The following is a 17179-nucleotide window of genomic DNA, read 5'->3' as shown; positions in this document are numbered from 1 at the left end:
ATGTCTCACTACACTAATGTGGAGCTCACTACACTAAGGTGGAGCTCACTACACTAATGTGGAGCTCACTACACTAAGGTGGAGCTCACTACACTAATGTGGAGCTCACTACACTAATGTGGAGCTCACTACACTAATGTAAATAAATATTCACACTGTGTCTTACTTTGTCTTGGTCTTAGGCATATCAGCTCCTCATGCAGCAGCAGCAGCAACAGCAGCAGCACTTCCTGTCTCACAGGAAGTTCTCCCATGTCCCTCCTGTACACCAGGACCCACAGCAGGTAGTCTGTCATCTACTGACATTATAACTGGGGTCCTGATATGTGCTACACACTAATAACATAATAATGCTTACTGAAAAGTGTCTCTCTCTCTGTCTCTGTCTCTATCTGTCTCTCTGTCTGTCTCTCTCTCTATCTGTCTCTTTGTCTCTATCTGTCTCTATCTGTCTCTCTGTCTCTATCTGTCTCTCTGTCTCTGACTGTCCCTCTCTCTGTCTCTCTCTCTCTGTCTCTCTCTCTGTCTCTCTCTCTCTCTGTCTGTCTCTCTGTCTCTCTCTCTGTCTCTGTCTCTGTCTCCCTCTGTGTCCCCCCTCTCTCTCCCTCTCTCTCTCTCTGTTTCTCTGTTTCTCTCTCTCTCCTCCTCTCTCCCTCTCTCTCTGTTTCTCTCTCTCTCTCTCTCTCTCTCTCTGCCCCAGCCCCCCCCCCTCTCTCTCTCTCTGCCCCAACTCTCCTCTCTTTCTCTCTCTCTCTCTGCCCCCCCCCCCCCCCCCCCCCCCCAGTTGGCCCGTATCATGGCAGTTCTTCAGCAGCGCCCCAAAACCCCCACATCTACCCCAGGTGAGTTGGTGTACACACACAGTGCCTCAGCTGGATATAAACTGATCTATTTATATAATGATATATAATTAAAATGCCTTTGAAGTAAAACAGTAAACAATTAAACTAAAACAAGTCCCATGTTCGTTTTGTGCTCCAGCGTCTGTGCACTGTACTAAATGCCCTCAGGTGATGGACTCACACACGAAGGGCTGGAGCTCTTAAATAGGTGGAACCTTGTAGTGTGATTAGGATTAGATACCTGATGGACCTTCAGGATACAAAGACCAGAGAGCTGTGTGTCATCAGTGTAGCAGTGACCTGGGACACCATGAGACTGTCACAGGCCTCAGATATCACACTCAGGTCCATAAATATTGGGACACCGACACAATCCTAACATTTTGGGCTCTATACACCACCACCATGGATGTGAAATGAAACGAACAGGTTGTGCTTTAACTGCAGACTGTCAGCTTTAACTTGAATGAAGAGTTTCAGATAATATTATCTGCTCATGTTCAGCCAAGTGCTTCAGAACTCATTGGACGGCGCTTCGCAGTGCAGATGGACAATGACCCAAAGCATACTGCAAAAGCAGCCAAAGAGTTTTTTAAGGGAAAAAAGTGGAATGTTCTGCAATGGCCAAGTCAATCACCTGACCTGAATCTGATTGAGCTTACGTTTCACTTGCTGAAGACACAGCTGAAGGGAAAATGCCCCAAGGAGAAGCAGGAACTGGAGGCAGTTGCAGTAGAGGCCTGGCAGAGCATCACCAGTGATGTCCATGTGTCCCAGACTTCAGGCTGTAGTTGACTGTAAAGGATTTACAACCAAGTATTAAAAAAAGTGAAAGTTTGATTTATGATTATTATTCTGTCCCATTACTTTTGGTCCCTTAACAAGTAGGAGGCACTTATGCAAACTGATGTAGTTCCTACACCCTTCACCTGATATGGATGTAAATGACAGTCTGCAGTTAAAGCACAACCTGTTAGAATTGTGTCGGTGTCCCAATATTTATGGACCTGACTGTAGATACGTATGGATCTGATGATTCAGTGTCAGGCAGCAGAGAAGTAGATGAGCACTGTGGTATTGAGTGTGTGTGTGTGTGTGTGTGTGTGTGTGTGTGTGTGTGTGTGTGTGTGTGTGTGTGTGCAGGTCTTTTTCCAGGTCCAGTGAAGCTCAGAGGCGACGCCTCGTATCCTCACTATGATCTGGTGGGAGTGGAGAATGTGGGCGTGGCCTCCCCAAATCTGATTGACAATTGGCATCGAAACCCTGGTGGTAAATTAAGCACCGCCCCTAACACCCCCACCTGGCCACCAGGTATAATGCACATACACATTTATTTATCTAAATGAGATGTTCTCACTCAGGTGCATACATATCAGAGTGTGTGTGTGTGTGTGTGTGTGTGTGTGTGTGTGTGTGTGTGTGTGTGTGTGTGTGTGTGTGTGTCAGAGTTTCAGCCTGGTGTTCCCTGGAAAGGTGTTCAGAGCCCTGAGCCTGACCCGAACCCCTACAGTGGAATGTTGGGGGAAAACACACTCGCTGATACTGAACACCACTTACTGCAGGATAACACAGGTACACACACACACACACACACATGTGCACACACACACACGTACACACATGTGCACACACACACACACACATGTGCACACACACACACGTACACACATGTGCACGCACACACACACACACACACACACACACACACACACACACACACCCCCTAATGTGGTCACTAATTCCTCAGCATTAATGCTTTTGTAAAATAAATGAACTGAATTTCAGTCTCTCTGTCAGAGATGAACACCGTACTGCCTTCACCTGCTGCCTGGCCTTACTGTGTTTCTGACACACACAACTCGGGTAACACACACACACACACACACACACACACAAATATACACTGGTGTGAAAAAGTGTTGGCCCCCGTCCTGACTTTTTTTATTTTTTGCACATTTGTCACACTTTAATGTTTCAGATCATCCAACTAATTTAAATATTAGTCAAATATAACAAAGTAAACACAACATGCAGTTTTTACATGAAGGTTTTTATTATTAAGTCCAAACCCACATGGTCCTGTGTGAAAAAGTGTTCCCGGAATTGCTGGCTTACCAAAATTACCCCAAGAGCAGCGACGATTCATCCAAGATGTCACCAAAGACCCCACAACAACATCCACAGAACTGCAGGCCTCGCTTGCCTCAGTTAAGGTCAGAGTTCACGACTCCACCATAAGAGACTGGGCATAAATGTTGGACTATAAGGTGTTGGACTACTGATCGGAAGGTCATGGGTTCGAACCCCAGGTCCACCAAGCTGCCACTGCTGGGCCCCTGAGCAAGGCCCTTAACCCTCAGTTGCTCAGTTGTAAGTCACTCTGGATAAGGGGGTCTGCTAAATGCAAACTGAATCTTGATGATCCCCAAAACTTTTTGGTCAATACTCTGTGGACTGATGAGACAAAAGCTGAACATTTTGGAGGTGTGTGTCCCGTTACATCTGGTGTAAAAGTAACACTGCGTGTCAGAAACAGAACGTCACACCAACAGTAAAACATGGTGGTGGTAGTGTGATGGTCTGGGGCTGTTTTACTGCTTCAGGACCTGGAAGACTTGCTGTGATAAACACAACCATGAATTCTGCTGTGTACCAAAAGATCCTGAAGGACAAAGTGTGACCTTCTGTTCGTGACCTCAAGCTGAAGTGAACTTGGGTTCTGCAGCAGGACAATGATCCAAAACACACAGCAAGTCCACCTCTGAACAGCTGAAGAAGAACAAAATGAGGACTTTGGAGTGAACGAGTCAAAGTCCTGACCTGTCCTACTGAGATGCTGTGGCAGGACCTTAAAAAGGTGGTTCATGCTAAAAACCCTCCAATGTGGCTGAATTACAACAATTCTGTAAAGACGAGGAGACCAAATTCCCCCCACAGACTCACTGTAACAGCCCCACTGTAACAGCCCCACTGTAACAGCCCCACTGTAACAGACTCACTGTAACAGACTCACTGTAACAGACTCACTGTAACATCCCCACTGTAACAGACTCACTGTAACATCCCCACTGTAACAGACTCACTGTAACATCCCCACTGTAACAGACTCACTGTAACAGACTCACTGTAACATCCCCACTGTAACAGACTCACTGTAACATCCCCACTGTAACATCCCCACTGTAACAGCCCCACTGTAACAGCCCCACTGTAACAGCCCCACTGTAACAGACTCACTGTAACAGACTCACTGTAACATCCCCACTGTAACAGACTCACTGTAACATCCCCACTGTAACAGACTCACTGTAACATCCCCACTGTAACAGACTCACTGTAACAGACTCACTGTAACAGCCCCACTGTAACAGCCCCACTGTAACAGCCCCACTGTAACAGACTCACTGTAACATCCCCACTGTAACAGACTCACTGTAACAGACTCACTGTAACAGACTCACTGTAACAGACTCACTGTAACAGCCTCACTAAGTTATCACTAACACTTTAATGCAGTTCTCGCTGCTAAGGGAGAACCAACCAGTTATTAGGTTTAGGGGGCAAATACTTTTTCACACAGGGCCATGTGGGATTGGGTTTAGTTTTCCCTTAATAATAAAAACCTTCATGTAAAAACTGCATGTTGTGTTTAAGTGTGTTATCTTTAGCTAATATTTACATTTGTTTGATCTGAAACATTAAAGTGTGACAAACGTGCAAAAAAAAAAAAACAACAACCAGAAAGGGGCCAAAACTTTTTCACACCAGTGTGTATACACGCACACACACACACACACACACACACATACACACACACACACACACACACACACACACATGCACTATGGTAAAAAATACTGCTCTGATGTTTATAGCTAAATTCCCTGCGCTGGCCACTAGTTGGCCTCCTGAGCCAATTGGACACAGGACCAATCGAAACAGCTCCCAGCTGACCCGCCCCCCTCCGGGTCTGACCCATCAGAAACAGTCTTCGTGGTTAGGGGCGGAGCCTCACATGCCCCGAGGGTGGGGTTCAGAGAGGCAGAGCCTGGAGTCACCTTTTGGTACAGGTAAAGTTTTACACTTGTACAGTGATGTGATGATCAGGAGGAGTTCTGGAGTCACATGGTGGTGTTTTTGTGTTGTGGTGTTTCAGAGAGCTCATGGAGTGGTGGATCATCTACAGGAAGCTCATGGCTACTGCTGAGCAACCTCACACCACAGGTAATACAGAATGTGCTCGTCTGTAGGTCATGGCTTTGTTATAATGAAGCAGCAAAGCTGGAGAGTCAGGCATAATGAACACTGATGTGGGGAACAGTGTAGAGAAGAAGAAATGTTCAGGTGGCTTCATGACACTTCAGGAGTGCTCCTGGGTGGCTCCTCAGCTCCTCAGGCTAAAGCTTCAGGCTTTAGGTAAACCCTATATGGCTTTGAACATGTGGTTAGTTCTGTGTTGTCATATCAGACCTGGATCATGAGCTTCCTCCATGAGCACATAGATCTGATCCCAAGTGAAGCGTGATGCAGAAGTGAGGTAGGAGCATGTAGATCATGTGTGTTCATGTGTTTCTCCATGGAGAACCTGTAACTGGGGTAAAAGACCTTCCAGTGTGAGATTTGATGTGTGGGTGCTTTTCACCTGCCACATACATATGGTCTACACATCAGTCTACAGGATGAAGCTGTGGTAGACGACCAGGTTCACACCACCATGGTCAGGGAGAAGGTCATGATGGGGTTTGGGCTTGGACACCAGAGGCATCAGGGTCATTCCAGTCACCTTATTATTGTACTTGTAGAATAATAATAATAATTATTTTATTAATCTTCAGCTCAATCTTCAATTACTGTTCTGTAACATGCTTTTGTGTGTGTGTGCGTGTGCGTGTGCGTGTGCGTGTGCGTGTGTGTGTGTGTGTGTGTAGATCGACAGCTCCACCCTAAAGACAATTTGCCTGCAGCATGGCCCACTGATGACCTTTAACCTCGGCTTGGCTCAGGGCAGCGCTCTGATTCGCTACTGCAGTCCTGACGAGGCAGCCAAGGCCCAGAGCGCACTGCACATGTATACCTCATCACCTTTAACCTTTGACCTTTAACAGCAGATTATTATTTACTGTATTACTGTCATGTCAGTACACTTATAATGCATTATAAGCTGTAGGTTATTAACATGATGGTCCGTCTGTAGGTGTGTCCTGGGTAACACCACCATCCTGGCTGAGTTTGTGAGTGAGGAGGATGTGGCTCGCTACTTCACACATTCCCACAGCAGAGAGACAGATGGAGAGACAGACAGAGACATGGACAGCGAGACAGGAGGAGGAGGAGGAGAGACGAAGCTCGGCAGGGACAACCTGGACAGAGCAGGACTCTCTCTGTTTAACCAGTGGAGTCACAGCCGGGGGGGCGGTGTGTGGGGAGGGGTGCCGTCCGGTTACCACGGCAACAACCTATGGGGTTCTCCTCAGGTTGATGACAGAGGGCCTGGCTTGTTGCTGAGCAACCTGTTAGGGGGTGGGGCTGATACTTTGTGATGTGTGACAGACACACACACGCACGCACACACACACACACACACACACACACACACACACACACACACACACACGTTTCTGTATGAATCCTGGACTCACTTGTCTCTGTGCTCACACACTCAGTGACTTTATCACATCACATCATCTGATTTATTCCCCAGTTTGTTACGTGACTGAACTTCAGGTGTCACTGGTGAAATTTAATGTCCTACAGATTCGCTGTCAGTCTGAAGGACAAAGGGGACAAGATGAAGAATATTAAACAAGACATAGTAAAGTTCCAGCTGTCAATCATTACAGGTTTTAATCAGAAATCACTCTTTAATAAAGTGTTTATAACTTAGATTTACACAGAAAACGTCTTTAACACCATTTATTAATAAACACACAAAGGGTTAAATATAGAATACCATCAGAAGTGATTCTGTATAATGTTAATAATTAACACAGTAAACTCACTGCAGCTCTACAGAACTGTAATCACATCACTGCAGTGGGAACACACCTCCATTATTACTGCAGTTTAGCCACGCCCACTTCCCTTTATCACTCTGATTCATGTACACTGACTCCGCCCCCTGAAGGTGTGACACTCATCAGCCTGACCAGTAGATGTGTACAGGGCATGCTTTAAAGTGTGTCTGTGTCTGTGTGTGTGTGTGTGTGTGTGTGTGTGTGTGTGTGTGTGTGTGTGTGTGTGTGTGTGTGTGTGTGTGTGTGTGTGAGTGAGTGAGTGAGTGAGTGAGTGAGTGAGTGAGTGAGTGAGTGAGTGAGTGAGAGAGTGAGTGAGAGAGTGAGTGAGAGAGTGAGAGAGTGAGAGAGTGAGAGAGTGAGAGAGTGAGAGAGTGAGAGAGTGAGTGAGAGAGTGAGAGAGTGAGAGAGTGAGAGAGTGAGAGAGGCTGGGTGGGTGGGGTTTCGTGTATAGTTTAATTTGCATGTGTGCACTTTACTGTGTGTAGCTGCTTTATGAGAGTTTATGTTGTGACCTTTATGTACTTTGTGCTCTACACACTGCTGTTTTCTGCTACATGGGTGGTGTTTGTGTGTGTGTGTGTGTGTGTGTGTGTGTGTGTGTGTGTGTGTGTGTGTGTGTGTGTGTGTGTGTTTAGTGTACATTCATGTAGCCGTTTGTAATCTGCAATAAGAGCATTTTAAATACATGACTGTGTGACTGCAATTTTCTGTCATTCAAATGTGTTTAAACAGAGGTGATGTAATTGTGTGTGTGTGTGTGTGTGTGTGTGTGTGTGTGTGTGTGTGTGTGTGTGTGTGTAACATACAGTGTGTATCCTGTATTGAGTTTTTACAGAAGACTTATTTAATAATAGACACACATACAGTGTAATAAACACTGAGTCTTTTTGCTTGAAATCTTTCTGGTGTTTTAATTCTATAATATAAAATATTTGTCTCTCTGTATTATTATTTATTTATGTCCTAAATGTCACTTCACTTAAAGTAAGCACTTTAAACATCATTATTATTATTATTATTATTATTATTATTATTATTATTATTGTTGTTGTTGTTATTATTATTCATTTGCTACCGCTTATCCGAACTTCTCGGGTCACGGGGAGCCTGTGCCTATCTCAGGTGTCATCGGGCATCGACGCAGGATACACCCAGGACGGAGTGCCAACCCATCACAGGGCACACACACACTCTCTCATTCACACACACACACACACACACACACACACACACACACACACACACACACACTACGTACAATTTTCCAGAGATGCCAATCAACCTACCATGCATGTCTTTGGACCGGGGGAGGAAACCGGAGTACCCGGAGGAAACCCCCGAGGCACGGGGAGAACATGCAAACTCCACACACACAAGGAGGAGGTGGGAATCGAACCCCCAACCCTGGAGGTGTGAGGCGAACGTGCTAACCACTAAGTCACCATGACCCCCTGTTATAATAATAATAATAATTATTATTATTATTATTATTATTGTTGTTGTTAAATCATATTTAAGGTAATTCTGAATTTAGTGTGTATCTAAATTTATGGGAATATTAAAGACAAAAGTCACGGTGATGTCTCAGTGCTGTGACACACTAATGCAAAATAAAAGTCCCCTATACTGTATAAGTTACTTATTATTATTATTATTATTATTATTATTATTATTATTATTATTATTATTACAAATAAAACTACTATATAAAATAAGTAATATTTAATAAGATCGTAGTTTATTGTTGTGATTTGAAGTCAGTAGAATTCCGGACTTTAACTCCAGTAAACTTTCTGCTTTCACTTTTGATTTCATCACAAAATGGCGTCGTGTGAAGGTAAGACATTCATTTCTCATTAAAATACACGCTTTAATCCAGGTTTAGTTAAAACTTTAACAGTTTGTAGATTATGTTTTAATGTATTTTGATCTTAATTGTCACAATAAAGTAGAAATATAGAAAAGTGCCGTTTATGAATATCGAGATATTGTCATTTCCTGTTAGTTAATAGGACACATTACACATGATTTCCTGGTGTTAAGTGCAGTGTGACTGGTGTGTGTTGTGTTTATCAGTGTGTTCGACACCAGAACCTTCTGTTTACATCATACATCAGTGCTAGTGTGTAAAAGGGACATGAACACGGCTGGAATTCTGCAGACGTGTAATAATGTTGTTTTGAGATGACACACACAAACACACACACAGACACACACACACACTCACACACACATACACACACACATACACACACTCACACACACAGACACACACATAAAATCAAGTTACAGGTGTAAGAGCACAGCATTTAATAGATGAAGGTTTAATAGACAGCTTGTGTGTGTGTGTGTGTGTGTGTGTGTGTGTGTGTGTGTGTGTGTGTGTGTGTGTATTTCAAATGTTCTGTTAAAGGTGAAATATTTGCAGGTCAAATACACATTTTTATTTTCTCAGCATAAAGTTATAAATGTATTATTTTACTTAGATTTCTAAACCCTACATTGTACAGTGTATTGTTAACCTGGGTGAAAGTCTGTGCATTGTAGCGTTATAGACCAAACCTTATTAATGTATGACTGAATGTATTGATGATTTTTGTACAGATCCATTGCACAGGAACAGAAGAAGAAGTATGACCCCACCTCCTTTAAGTAAGTTAGACTGCATCTGCACTTTCTACATCATTAATGTTCTCAGTGTGACGTCACTCGCCTGAGATTCAGCAAGCTTCTTATCTATTATTATAGTTTTGGCCTTTAATTATGTTGGCTTTGTAGAAGCCAACATTCTGATTTCCGTTATAAGCTTATTATTATTATTATTGTTGTTGTTGTTGTTGTTATTGTTGTTATTATTATTATTGTTGTTGTTGTTGTTGTTGTTATTATTATTATTATTATTATTATTATTATTATTATTATTATTATTAGACAAAAATGTATTTAAAAAAATGCGGCCTAGGGCGTTCGAGCCACATGCACCAAATTCGGATATGTCGTAGACCCTGGTCTGAATTTCGCTGCTCCTATTTTTCTAAGCAATCGGAACTCCGGCATTCCCGGTACGGAAGCTCAAAGTGGGCTTTTTTCCCATAGACTTCCATTATAAACTTTTGAGGTTAACTCGGCAAGTTTTCGAGCGATTTACACCGAACTCGGACAGGTTCTTTAGGACCTTACTCCGGACAAAGTTTTTATTTCAGAGTTCCGACGGAATTTTCGGTTTTCCCGTAGTCGACGATCCCATAGACTTGAATAGGGAATTCCGAAAAGTCCTCTAAGCTCTCACACACACAATACATCCAACATTAAGAATTGCATGTACTGTTCTATGCAGTATAATAAGTAGAATCCCATAATGACTGCAGTATTGACTTGAAATGTGCAAACCCTCAGTAGCCACTTTTTGCCAAAAGTATTGGCACCCCACCGGGTATTCTGGTGACGTCACTCGACACCACGTGACGTCACGTGTAGCCCCGCCCCCAAAACAAGCAAAATCTAAAATTTGCACAACATGAACATGTGACATATCAAAACACTCAGCACAATGAGGGGAACTTCCCCACGGGTATTCTGGTCACGTCACGTGATTTTTTTTTTTTTTTTTTTTTTTTTTTTTTTTGGACGACCTATTTAAGGCGGTAGGGTTTCCCAGCTTAGGCGGGTGCTGCGGGAAATCCTGCTGTTAATTAAATTACATCAACCAATATAACTGTAATGATGTAGCTTAAGTACTGGATCTCCCTGACCTGGTAGATAACCCATAGACAGCAGCCATTCTTCAGGAATCCATGGTTTGTAAAGACCTTTAAATGGACAGGTATTAAATGTTGGTCTCGCTAAATATGACAATCAACACCTAAGAGAAATGTTTCATTTGCTCTTGGAAATTTTAATCAGCTAAAAGAATCTCTGTGGAGTTTTATATCACCATTTTAATTTTTTTTTATTTTTTTTATTGGGATGTGGTAGCTTAGCACTAAATGCTAACAATCTGGTGCCTCTTTTTATTCTCTGGTTTCAGTGAATTTGAATTTGGTGTTGTGTGGAACTGATGCAGCTCAGAAGGTCTTCATATCAGATCTCATACTGGGACAGAGAGGACAGAGAGTGGAGTCCAGCTCAGTGTGTGAGATAAAGACAGGAGAAGTTTGTGGACACCTGATCACGCTGATGGAGCTGCCTGCTCTCTACAACACTACACTCTCAGAACAGGAAGTGATGCGTCAGACTCTACACTGTGTCTCTGCCTGTAATCCTGGAGTTGATGCTTTCTTCATCATTGTTCCTGAAGGTCTTCTCACTGATGAAGTTAAAGCAGAAATAGAGATGTTTCAGAGGATCTTCAGCTCCAGAGTTAATGATCACACCATATTCATCATCAACACAGAGAATGAACAGGATTTAGATGGAGTCATAAAAAGTCTGTTTAAAAGCTATATTAACATCTGGGGCACTACAGGGTCAGAACTTGTGAAGGCTGTTGAGCAGAATGTAACACACATTGGTGGAAGCTGCTACACAACAGCCATGTACCTGGAGGCACAAGTGGAAACACAACTCAAATACAAAGCTCAGATTCAAGAACTCACACAAGTCATTGGTCAGTTAAAACAAGAGACTGAAACTCGAAGCCAAAGTAAGTACATGGATCATCATTTATACTGATCATAACTACTGAATGTGATATATCTGGGTTATATTGATATAATGGAGGGTTGTTATGTAGAGTAGGACATGGTTTCTGTGTCTCTTCTCTGAGTGTGTGGGTTTAAAATTAATTAACGTTATAAATAATTTTAAAAATTATATAAAAATTTTATAAAATTAAATAATTTATACTTTTATAGCATGAAATTGTCTTTGATTGTTGAGTCTGACTATGTCCACTTTTAGACTTCATTACATTTTGTGAAACTTGGGCATTACTGCAAACTGCACACTGATGTTGTCCTGTTCACATGTTAGGACCTCTGATGACCAACCTGTTAATTAAATTAACCAATATAACTGTAATGATGTGGCTTAAGCACTGGAGCTCCCTGACCTGGTAGATAACCCTTAGACAGCAGCCATTCTTCTGGAATCCATTTGTTAAGACCTTTAAATGGACAAGTATTAAATGTTGGTCTCGCTAAATATGACACTCAACACTTAAGAAATTTAAATCAGCTAAAGAATCTCTGTGGAGTTTTTTATATCATCATTTTAATTATCTTTTCATTCTTAACTATAAACTGTAATGATCCGTTGCGATGTGGTAACTTAGTGGTTAATGTGTTGAGCTACTTATCGGAAGTTCATGAGTTTGAATCCCAGGTCCACTAAGCTGCCACTGCTGGGCCCCTGAGCAAGGCCCTTAACCCTTAATTGCACAGGTGTATATATTGTAAGTCACTCTGGATAAGGGAGTCTGCTAAATGCTATAAATATAAATGTGTAAAATCTGTTATGGATTTTTACATTAAATCATATTAATAATATTTTTCTGTCTTTTAGAAACTGCCCTGGATTCTGAGGACTTAAGGATAGTTCTGTTGGGGAAGACTGGAGTTGGGAAGAGCGCATCAGGAAACACCATCCTGCGGAAAGACGTATTTAAAGAAGACGTTTCTGATGAATCAGTAACCAGTGTGTGTCAGAAAGAGACAGCAACAGTCGGTGGGAGACAGATTACTGTGATCGACACTCCAGGACTGTTCGACACTAATATTAATAATGAAGAGATCAGGAAAGAGATTGTTAAATGTATCTCCATGGTATCACCTGGTCCTCATGTGTTCCTGCTGACACTGAAAATAGGACAACGCTTTACAGAGGAGGAAACAAAAACCGTGGACTTGATTAAGGAAACTTTTGGTGAACAATCCAACATGTACATTATTGTGCTGTTCACCAGAGGTGATGAACTTAAAGCCAAAACCATCGAGCAGTACGTGGAAAATGCTGGGGAAAAGTTAAAGACTCTCTTATTTGAGTTTGATAAAAGATACCATGTTCTCAACAACAATGATAAGTCCAGCAACACCCAGGTCCTGACTCTACTGGATACAATCCACTCAATGGTGAAGGTGAATGGAGGAAGCTGCTACACTAATGAGATGTTCCAGAAGGTTGAAGAAGCTCTAGAAGAAGAAAAAGAGAGAATCCTGAAAGAGAGAGAGGAGCAGATAGAGAGGGAGAAAGAAGAACTGAAGACCAAATATGAAGCTAATATTGAGGAAATGAGAAGAGAAATGCAGAAACACAAAGAAAGACAAGAGGCAGAAGAGAGACAAAAAGAGGAACAATTTAAACAGAGAGAAGAACAAATAAAAAGAGAAATGACAGAAAGGGAACACAATCTGAGAGAAGATTTCTGGAAGAGAAGAGAAGAAGATGACTTGAAGATGAAGGAAAGGATACAAGAAATAAACAGAGAAAGAGAGGAGAACAGGAAACAGTGGGAGAGACAGAGAGAGGAAGATCAGAAACAGAGAGATCAGGAGGAGGAGGAAAGAAGGAGGAGGATGGAAGAAGAATGGAAGGAGCATCAGCGAAAGGAGAAGGAGAAGTTTGAAAGAGAAAAAGAAGAGATGGAAAATAATAAATTGGAAGAATTAAAGAAACTGCAGAAGGAGTATGAAGAGAAGACAGCAGAGGAAGACAGGAAAATAAGGGATTTAGAGGAGAAAATAAGGAATGGAGAGGAAAGTAAAAAGAAGGAACTCCAACATCTACAGTTATCTCAACAACGAGAGAGAGAGCAGAGGATGAGGGAGGAGGACGAGAAGACAAAAGAACAGCAGGAGAACTGGAAGAAAAGAATCGCTGCTATGGAGGAAAAGTGGCGTTTAGAGCAGATCAGGAAGGAGAAACGATATGAAACGGAAAGACAGAAAGAAAAGGAGGAGAAAGATTTAAAAGAAAAGGAAAGGAAAGAGAAAGAAGATCAAGAAAGGAGAAGAATTGAGAACGAGGCAAATGAAAAGATAAGAATGATGGAAGAACAAGTAAAGGAACAAAGAGAGAAAGATGAGAGAGAAAGAAAGAAAAAAGACGAAGAACACAAAAAGGAGATGGAAGAAAACCTACAGAAACAAAGGGAAGATTTCAGAAAAGAGAAAGAAGAACAAGAGAGAAAACACAATGAGAAGGAACAGAGAAATCTGTCCTTCATCCGAGAGCTGCAGAAGAAACAGCTGGAGACTCTGAAGAGAGAGACTGAAGCAGCAGCTAGAAAACAAGCAGAGGAAGAATTTTCTGCTGAACCTCATAATAAAAACCTTGTACATCAATTTATTCAGCATAAGAGACAACAGAGATTAAAGTGATAACTAGTGATGGGAAGTTCGGTTCTTTTCCGCCAACCGGTTCTTTCGGACAGTTCGATTCAATGAACCAGTTAAAAAATCCAGTTCACCAGTTCTTTTACGTCCTGACATAATGACGTCATTCACAATGACATAATGACTCAAATTCCATTATCCAGCTGCCGGCAGATATTAATACAATCAATTTAAAACATTCAAAAAGTTCTTTGTAATCATAACTTTAGTTAAATACGTTTCTTACATTTAAGTTATACAACTAAAACACTCAGTACAGGCATTTATGTGCAAACGTGGATGTTTTACGTGTCTTAAAGATATAAAGTTAATAAACTAATCTTCATCAACTTACAAAAAGCGGCATATAAAAATACAGACTAACCTGCACAACAGTCAATAGTCAAATTAACTGACATATATTGAGTGACATATATTGATTTTTTTTTATAAAAATGTTTAATAGCCTATGACTAGTTACTATGCATATCCCAATATGTATAATTTGCTCTGAAGGTTCACGCATGCGCAGCATCAACAGTATGTCGGACGCGTCCGAAACAGTTCTCAGTTCAGTGTACTGGTGATTCGCTGTATCGGTTCAGTGTACTGATGATTCGCTGTATCGGTTCAGTGTACTGATGATTCGCTGTATCGGTTCAGTGTACTGATGATTCGCTGTATCGGTTCAGTGTACTGATGATTCGCTGTATCGGTTCAGTAATTCACGCATGCGCAGTATCAACAGCTCGCGTTCACAGTTCTCTCAGCACAACATGTCAGTTCAGTGTACAGTAGTTACATATAACTCCGGGATATTAGTTTATTTAGAGTCAGACCGACTGTCAGACGACTGAAAGTGTGTAACTTTAGTAACTTGTGGATCAGCGCTGACTCAAGATGCTGTTTAGAACGAATCAGTCCGATTTGGTGAACCGGTTCATCCAGTTCACTAAAAAGAACCGGTTCAAAAGAACGATTCGTTCACGAACCGGCCATCACTAATGATAACAAAAACAACTTGTAAATAATGATGAAAGCATTTTGTAAAGAAAGTTTTATGTAATGAAAGAAAGAATTTTGATTTAATTAAACATCCTACAGTTAATATCCATCACATATACTGTATTTCTAGATGTCTTAAATAAGAGTGTTGTCATTGTAGTGATGTTTTATAATCACACATTACTGAGAGTTCTGCAAACAATCTAAACTCTGCTCTCAGCAGGGGCGGTTCCCTTAGGGGCGGTTCCCTTAGGGGCGGTTCCCTTAGGGGCGGTTCCCTTAGGGGCGGTTCCCTTAGGGGCGGTTCCCTTAGGGGCGGTTCTAGGGTTATATCTTTAGGGGTTTTATCCCTCAGTGAGAATTTAAAACAAGAAGAGATTTATATTATATATTATATGACTACATAGTAAGCCAAAAGTTATGGTGTTATTAAATGGTAAAAGTGGACACCAAAATTTTATGCATGATGTAATGATGTCAGTCTCGAATCAGATCAGTTCATGTGTGTGTGTATTCTCTACAAACAGTGTGTCCGATGAATGACGTCATTAATAAACTAATATTCACAAAGACCAAATCAATAAATGTTATTTTTATTTAGTATTGAATGGATTGTTTGCATTAATATTTTGTTTGTGGTAATAAGAATATTGACATTTCACTGCTATAGCTGATTTATTATAAATATCACCACAGTACTGTATATACAGTATACTACAGCCACACACACATCTTTGTACATTAAGTTCACTACTATAAGCAGAAACATGCACAACTTTTTATAACTGTACCTCCAACAATCTTTTACTTGTGGGACGATATAAAATACATCCTCACAATAAATGCATTTTAAAAAATGTCTCTAATTAAATAATGAACACTACTATAGTGGGCTTATACTGTAGTAATGTTTTCATTTGAAAAACACGCTTTTGTGGGAGAAACAGACACAAAACAACCATGTAAACAATTTGAACATGAATAGCACAACATTGTACAACCTCATGAGTGCCAAATTCCCTGGATTTGTGAATTACTTTGCAGTTAAATTTTATAAAAAAAAAAAACCTTCTATAACCGTCTTTGCGGTTTTCCGCCGATTAATGTTATAGATCAGAGGTATTCAACTAAAATTTAAAGAGGACCAGTAAGAGAAAATTTCTTGAAGCGAAGGTCTGGTAGACCATAATGTCTCACTAGTTAGTGTGATATATATTTATGTAACCTAGTAGTTGTATCAACATCTGTAAGCAATCAATACCTCACTGTCAAATCAAATTAATTCAGTACAATTCAAAAACTTTTTGACAATATTTATTGTAACGTAACATAGAACTGAACATATGTATGATTGTAGATATGTATAAGTTCTCTCATTAAATAAATAAAAGTAGGGCTACATTTCAATATAAGAGAAAATAAATAAAATGTGAACATTGTGTATGTTTAATAAAGTGCTTAACTTTCACTTTTATATCTCAGTGAGAGAACTGAGCTCTAGCTTGGCTTGGGTTAGGGTTAAACCTGGGCTTGGGTTAGGGTTAGAGTTAAACCTGGGCTTGGGTTTGGGTTAAACCTGTGCTTGGGTTAGGGTTAAACCTGGGCTTGGGTTAGGGTTAAACCTGGGCTTGGGTTAGGGTTAGAGTTAAACCTGGGCTTGGGTTAGGGTTAGAGTTAAACATGGGCTTGGGTTAGGGTTAAACCTGGGCTTGGGTTAGGGTTAGAGTTAAACCTGGGCTTGGGTTAGGGTTAGAGTTAAACATGGGCTTGGGTTAGGGTTAAACCTGGGCTTGGGTTAGGGTTAAACATGGGCTTGGGTTAGGGTTAAACCTGGGCTTGGGTTAGGGTTAGAGTTAAACCTGGGCTTGGGTTTGGGTTAAACCTGTGCTTGGGTTAGAGTTAAACCTGGGCTTGGGTTAGGGTTAAACCTGGGCTTGGGTTAGGGTTAAACATGGGCTTGAATGGAGTCAGGGCCGCACTCATACACAAGTGGAGCTGCTCATTAGTG

The 17179-nt window shown here is 41.3% G+C and overlaps 2 protein-coding genes across 4 annotated transcripts in view; both read left to right on the top strand.

Annotated features, from left to right (window-relative positions):
• Positions 1-17179, top strand: part of LOC113653753 (interferon-induced very large GTPase 1-like) — an 859689-nt gene that overhangs the window by 829174 nt on the left and 13336 nt on the right. Inside the window, exons 9-11 of the mRNA XM_047816173.1 lie at positions 9461-9508; positions 10884-11498; positions 12359-12642. Coding sequence (XP_047672129.1) covers positions 9461-9508; positions 10884-11498; positions 12359-12642 — 947 coding nt within the window. The remainder of the gene's footprint in view (positions 1-9460; positions 9509-10883; positions 11499-12358; positions 12643-17179) is intronic.
• LOC125145187 (trinucleotide repeat-containing gene 6B protein-like) lies at positions 175-6662 on the top strand. 3 transcript variants are annotated; one of them, XM_047816259.1, is made up of 9 exons: positions 175-284; positions 785-842; positions 1986-2153; positions 2289-2414; positions 2628-2705; positions 4718-4912; positions 4999-5066; positions 5771-5910; positions 6037-6662. In XM_047816259.1, exons 1-9 carry the CDS (start codon positions 198-200, stop codon positions 6380-6382), a joined length of 1266 nt encoding a protein of 421 aa, XP_047672215.1. In that variant the 5' UTR covers positions 175-197; the 3' UTR covers positions 6383-6662. The 3 variants fall into 3 exon arrangements, with proteins under 3 accessions (XP_047672215.1, XP_047672217.1, XP_047672216.1); XM_047816260.1 differs by having other exon boundaries at positions 177-284; positions 2640-2705; XM_047816261.1 differs by lacking the exon at positions 2628-2705.

The sequence above is a fragment of the Tachysurus fulvidraco genome, chromosome 7 (assembly GCF_022655615.1).
Source record: "Tachysurus fulvidraco isolate hzauxx_2018 chromosome 7, HZAU_PFXX_2.0, whole genome shotgun sequence".
In the NCBI taxonomy this organism is placed as follows: domain Eukaryota; kingdom Metazoa; phylum Chordata; class Actinopteri; order Siluriformes; family Bagridae; genus Tachysurus; species Tachysurus fulvidraco.
The sequence above is the reverse complement of the archived record's forward strand: the minus strand, read 5'-3'. Positions and strand labels throughout refer to the sequence as shown.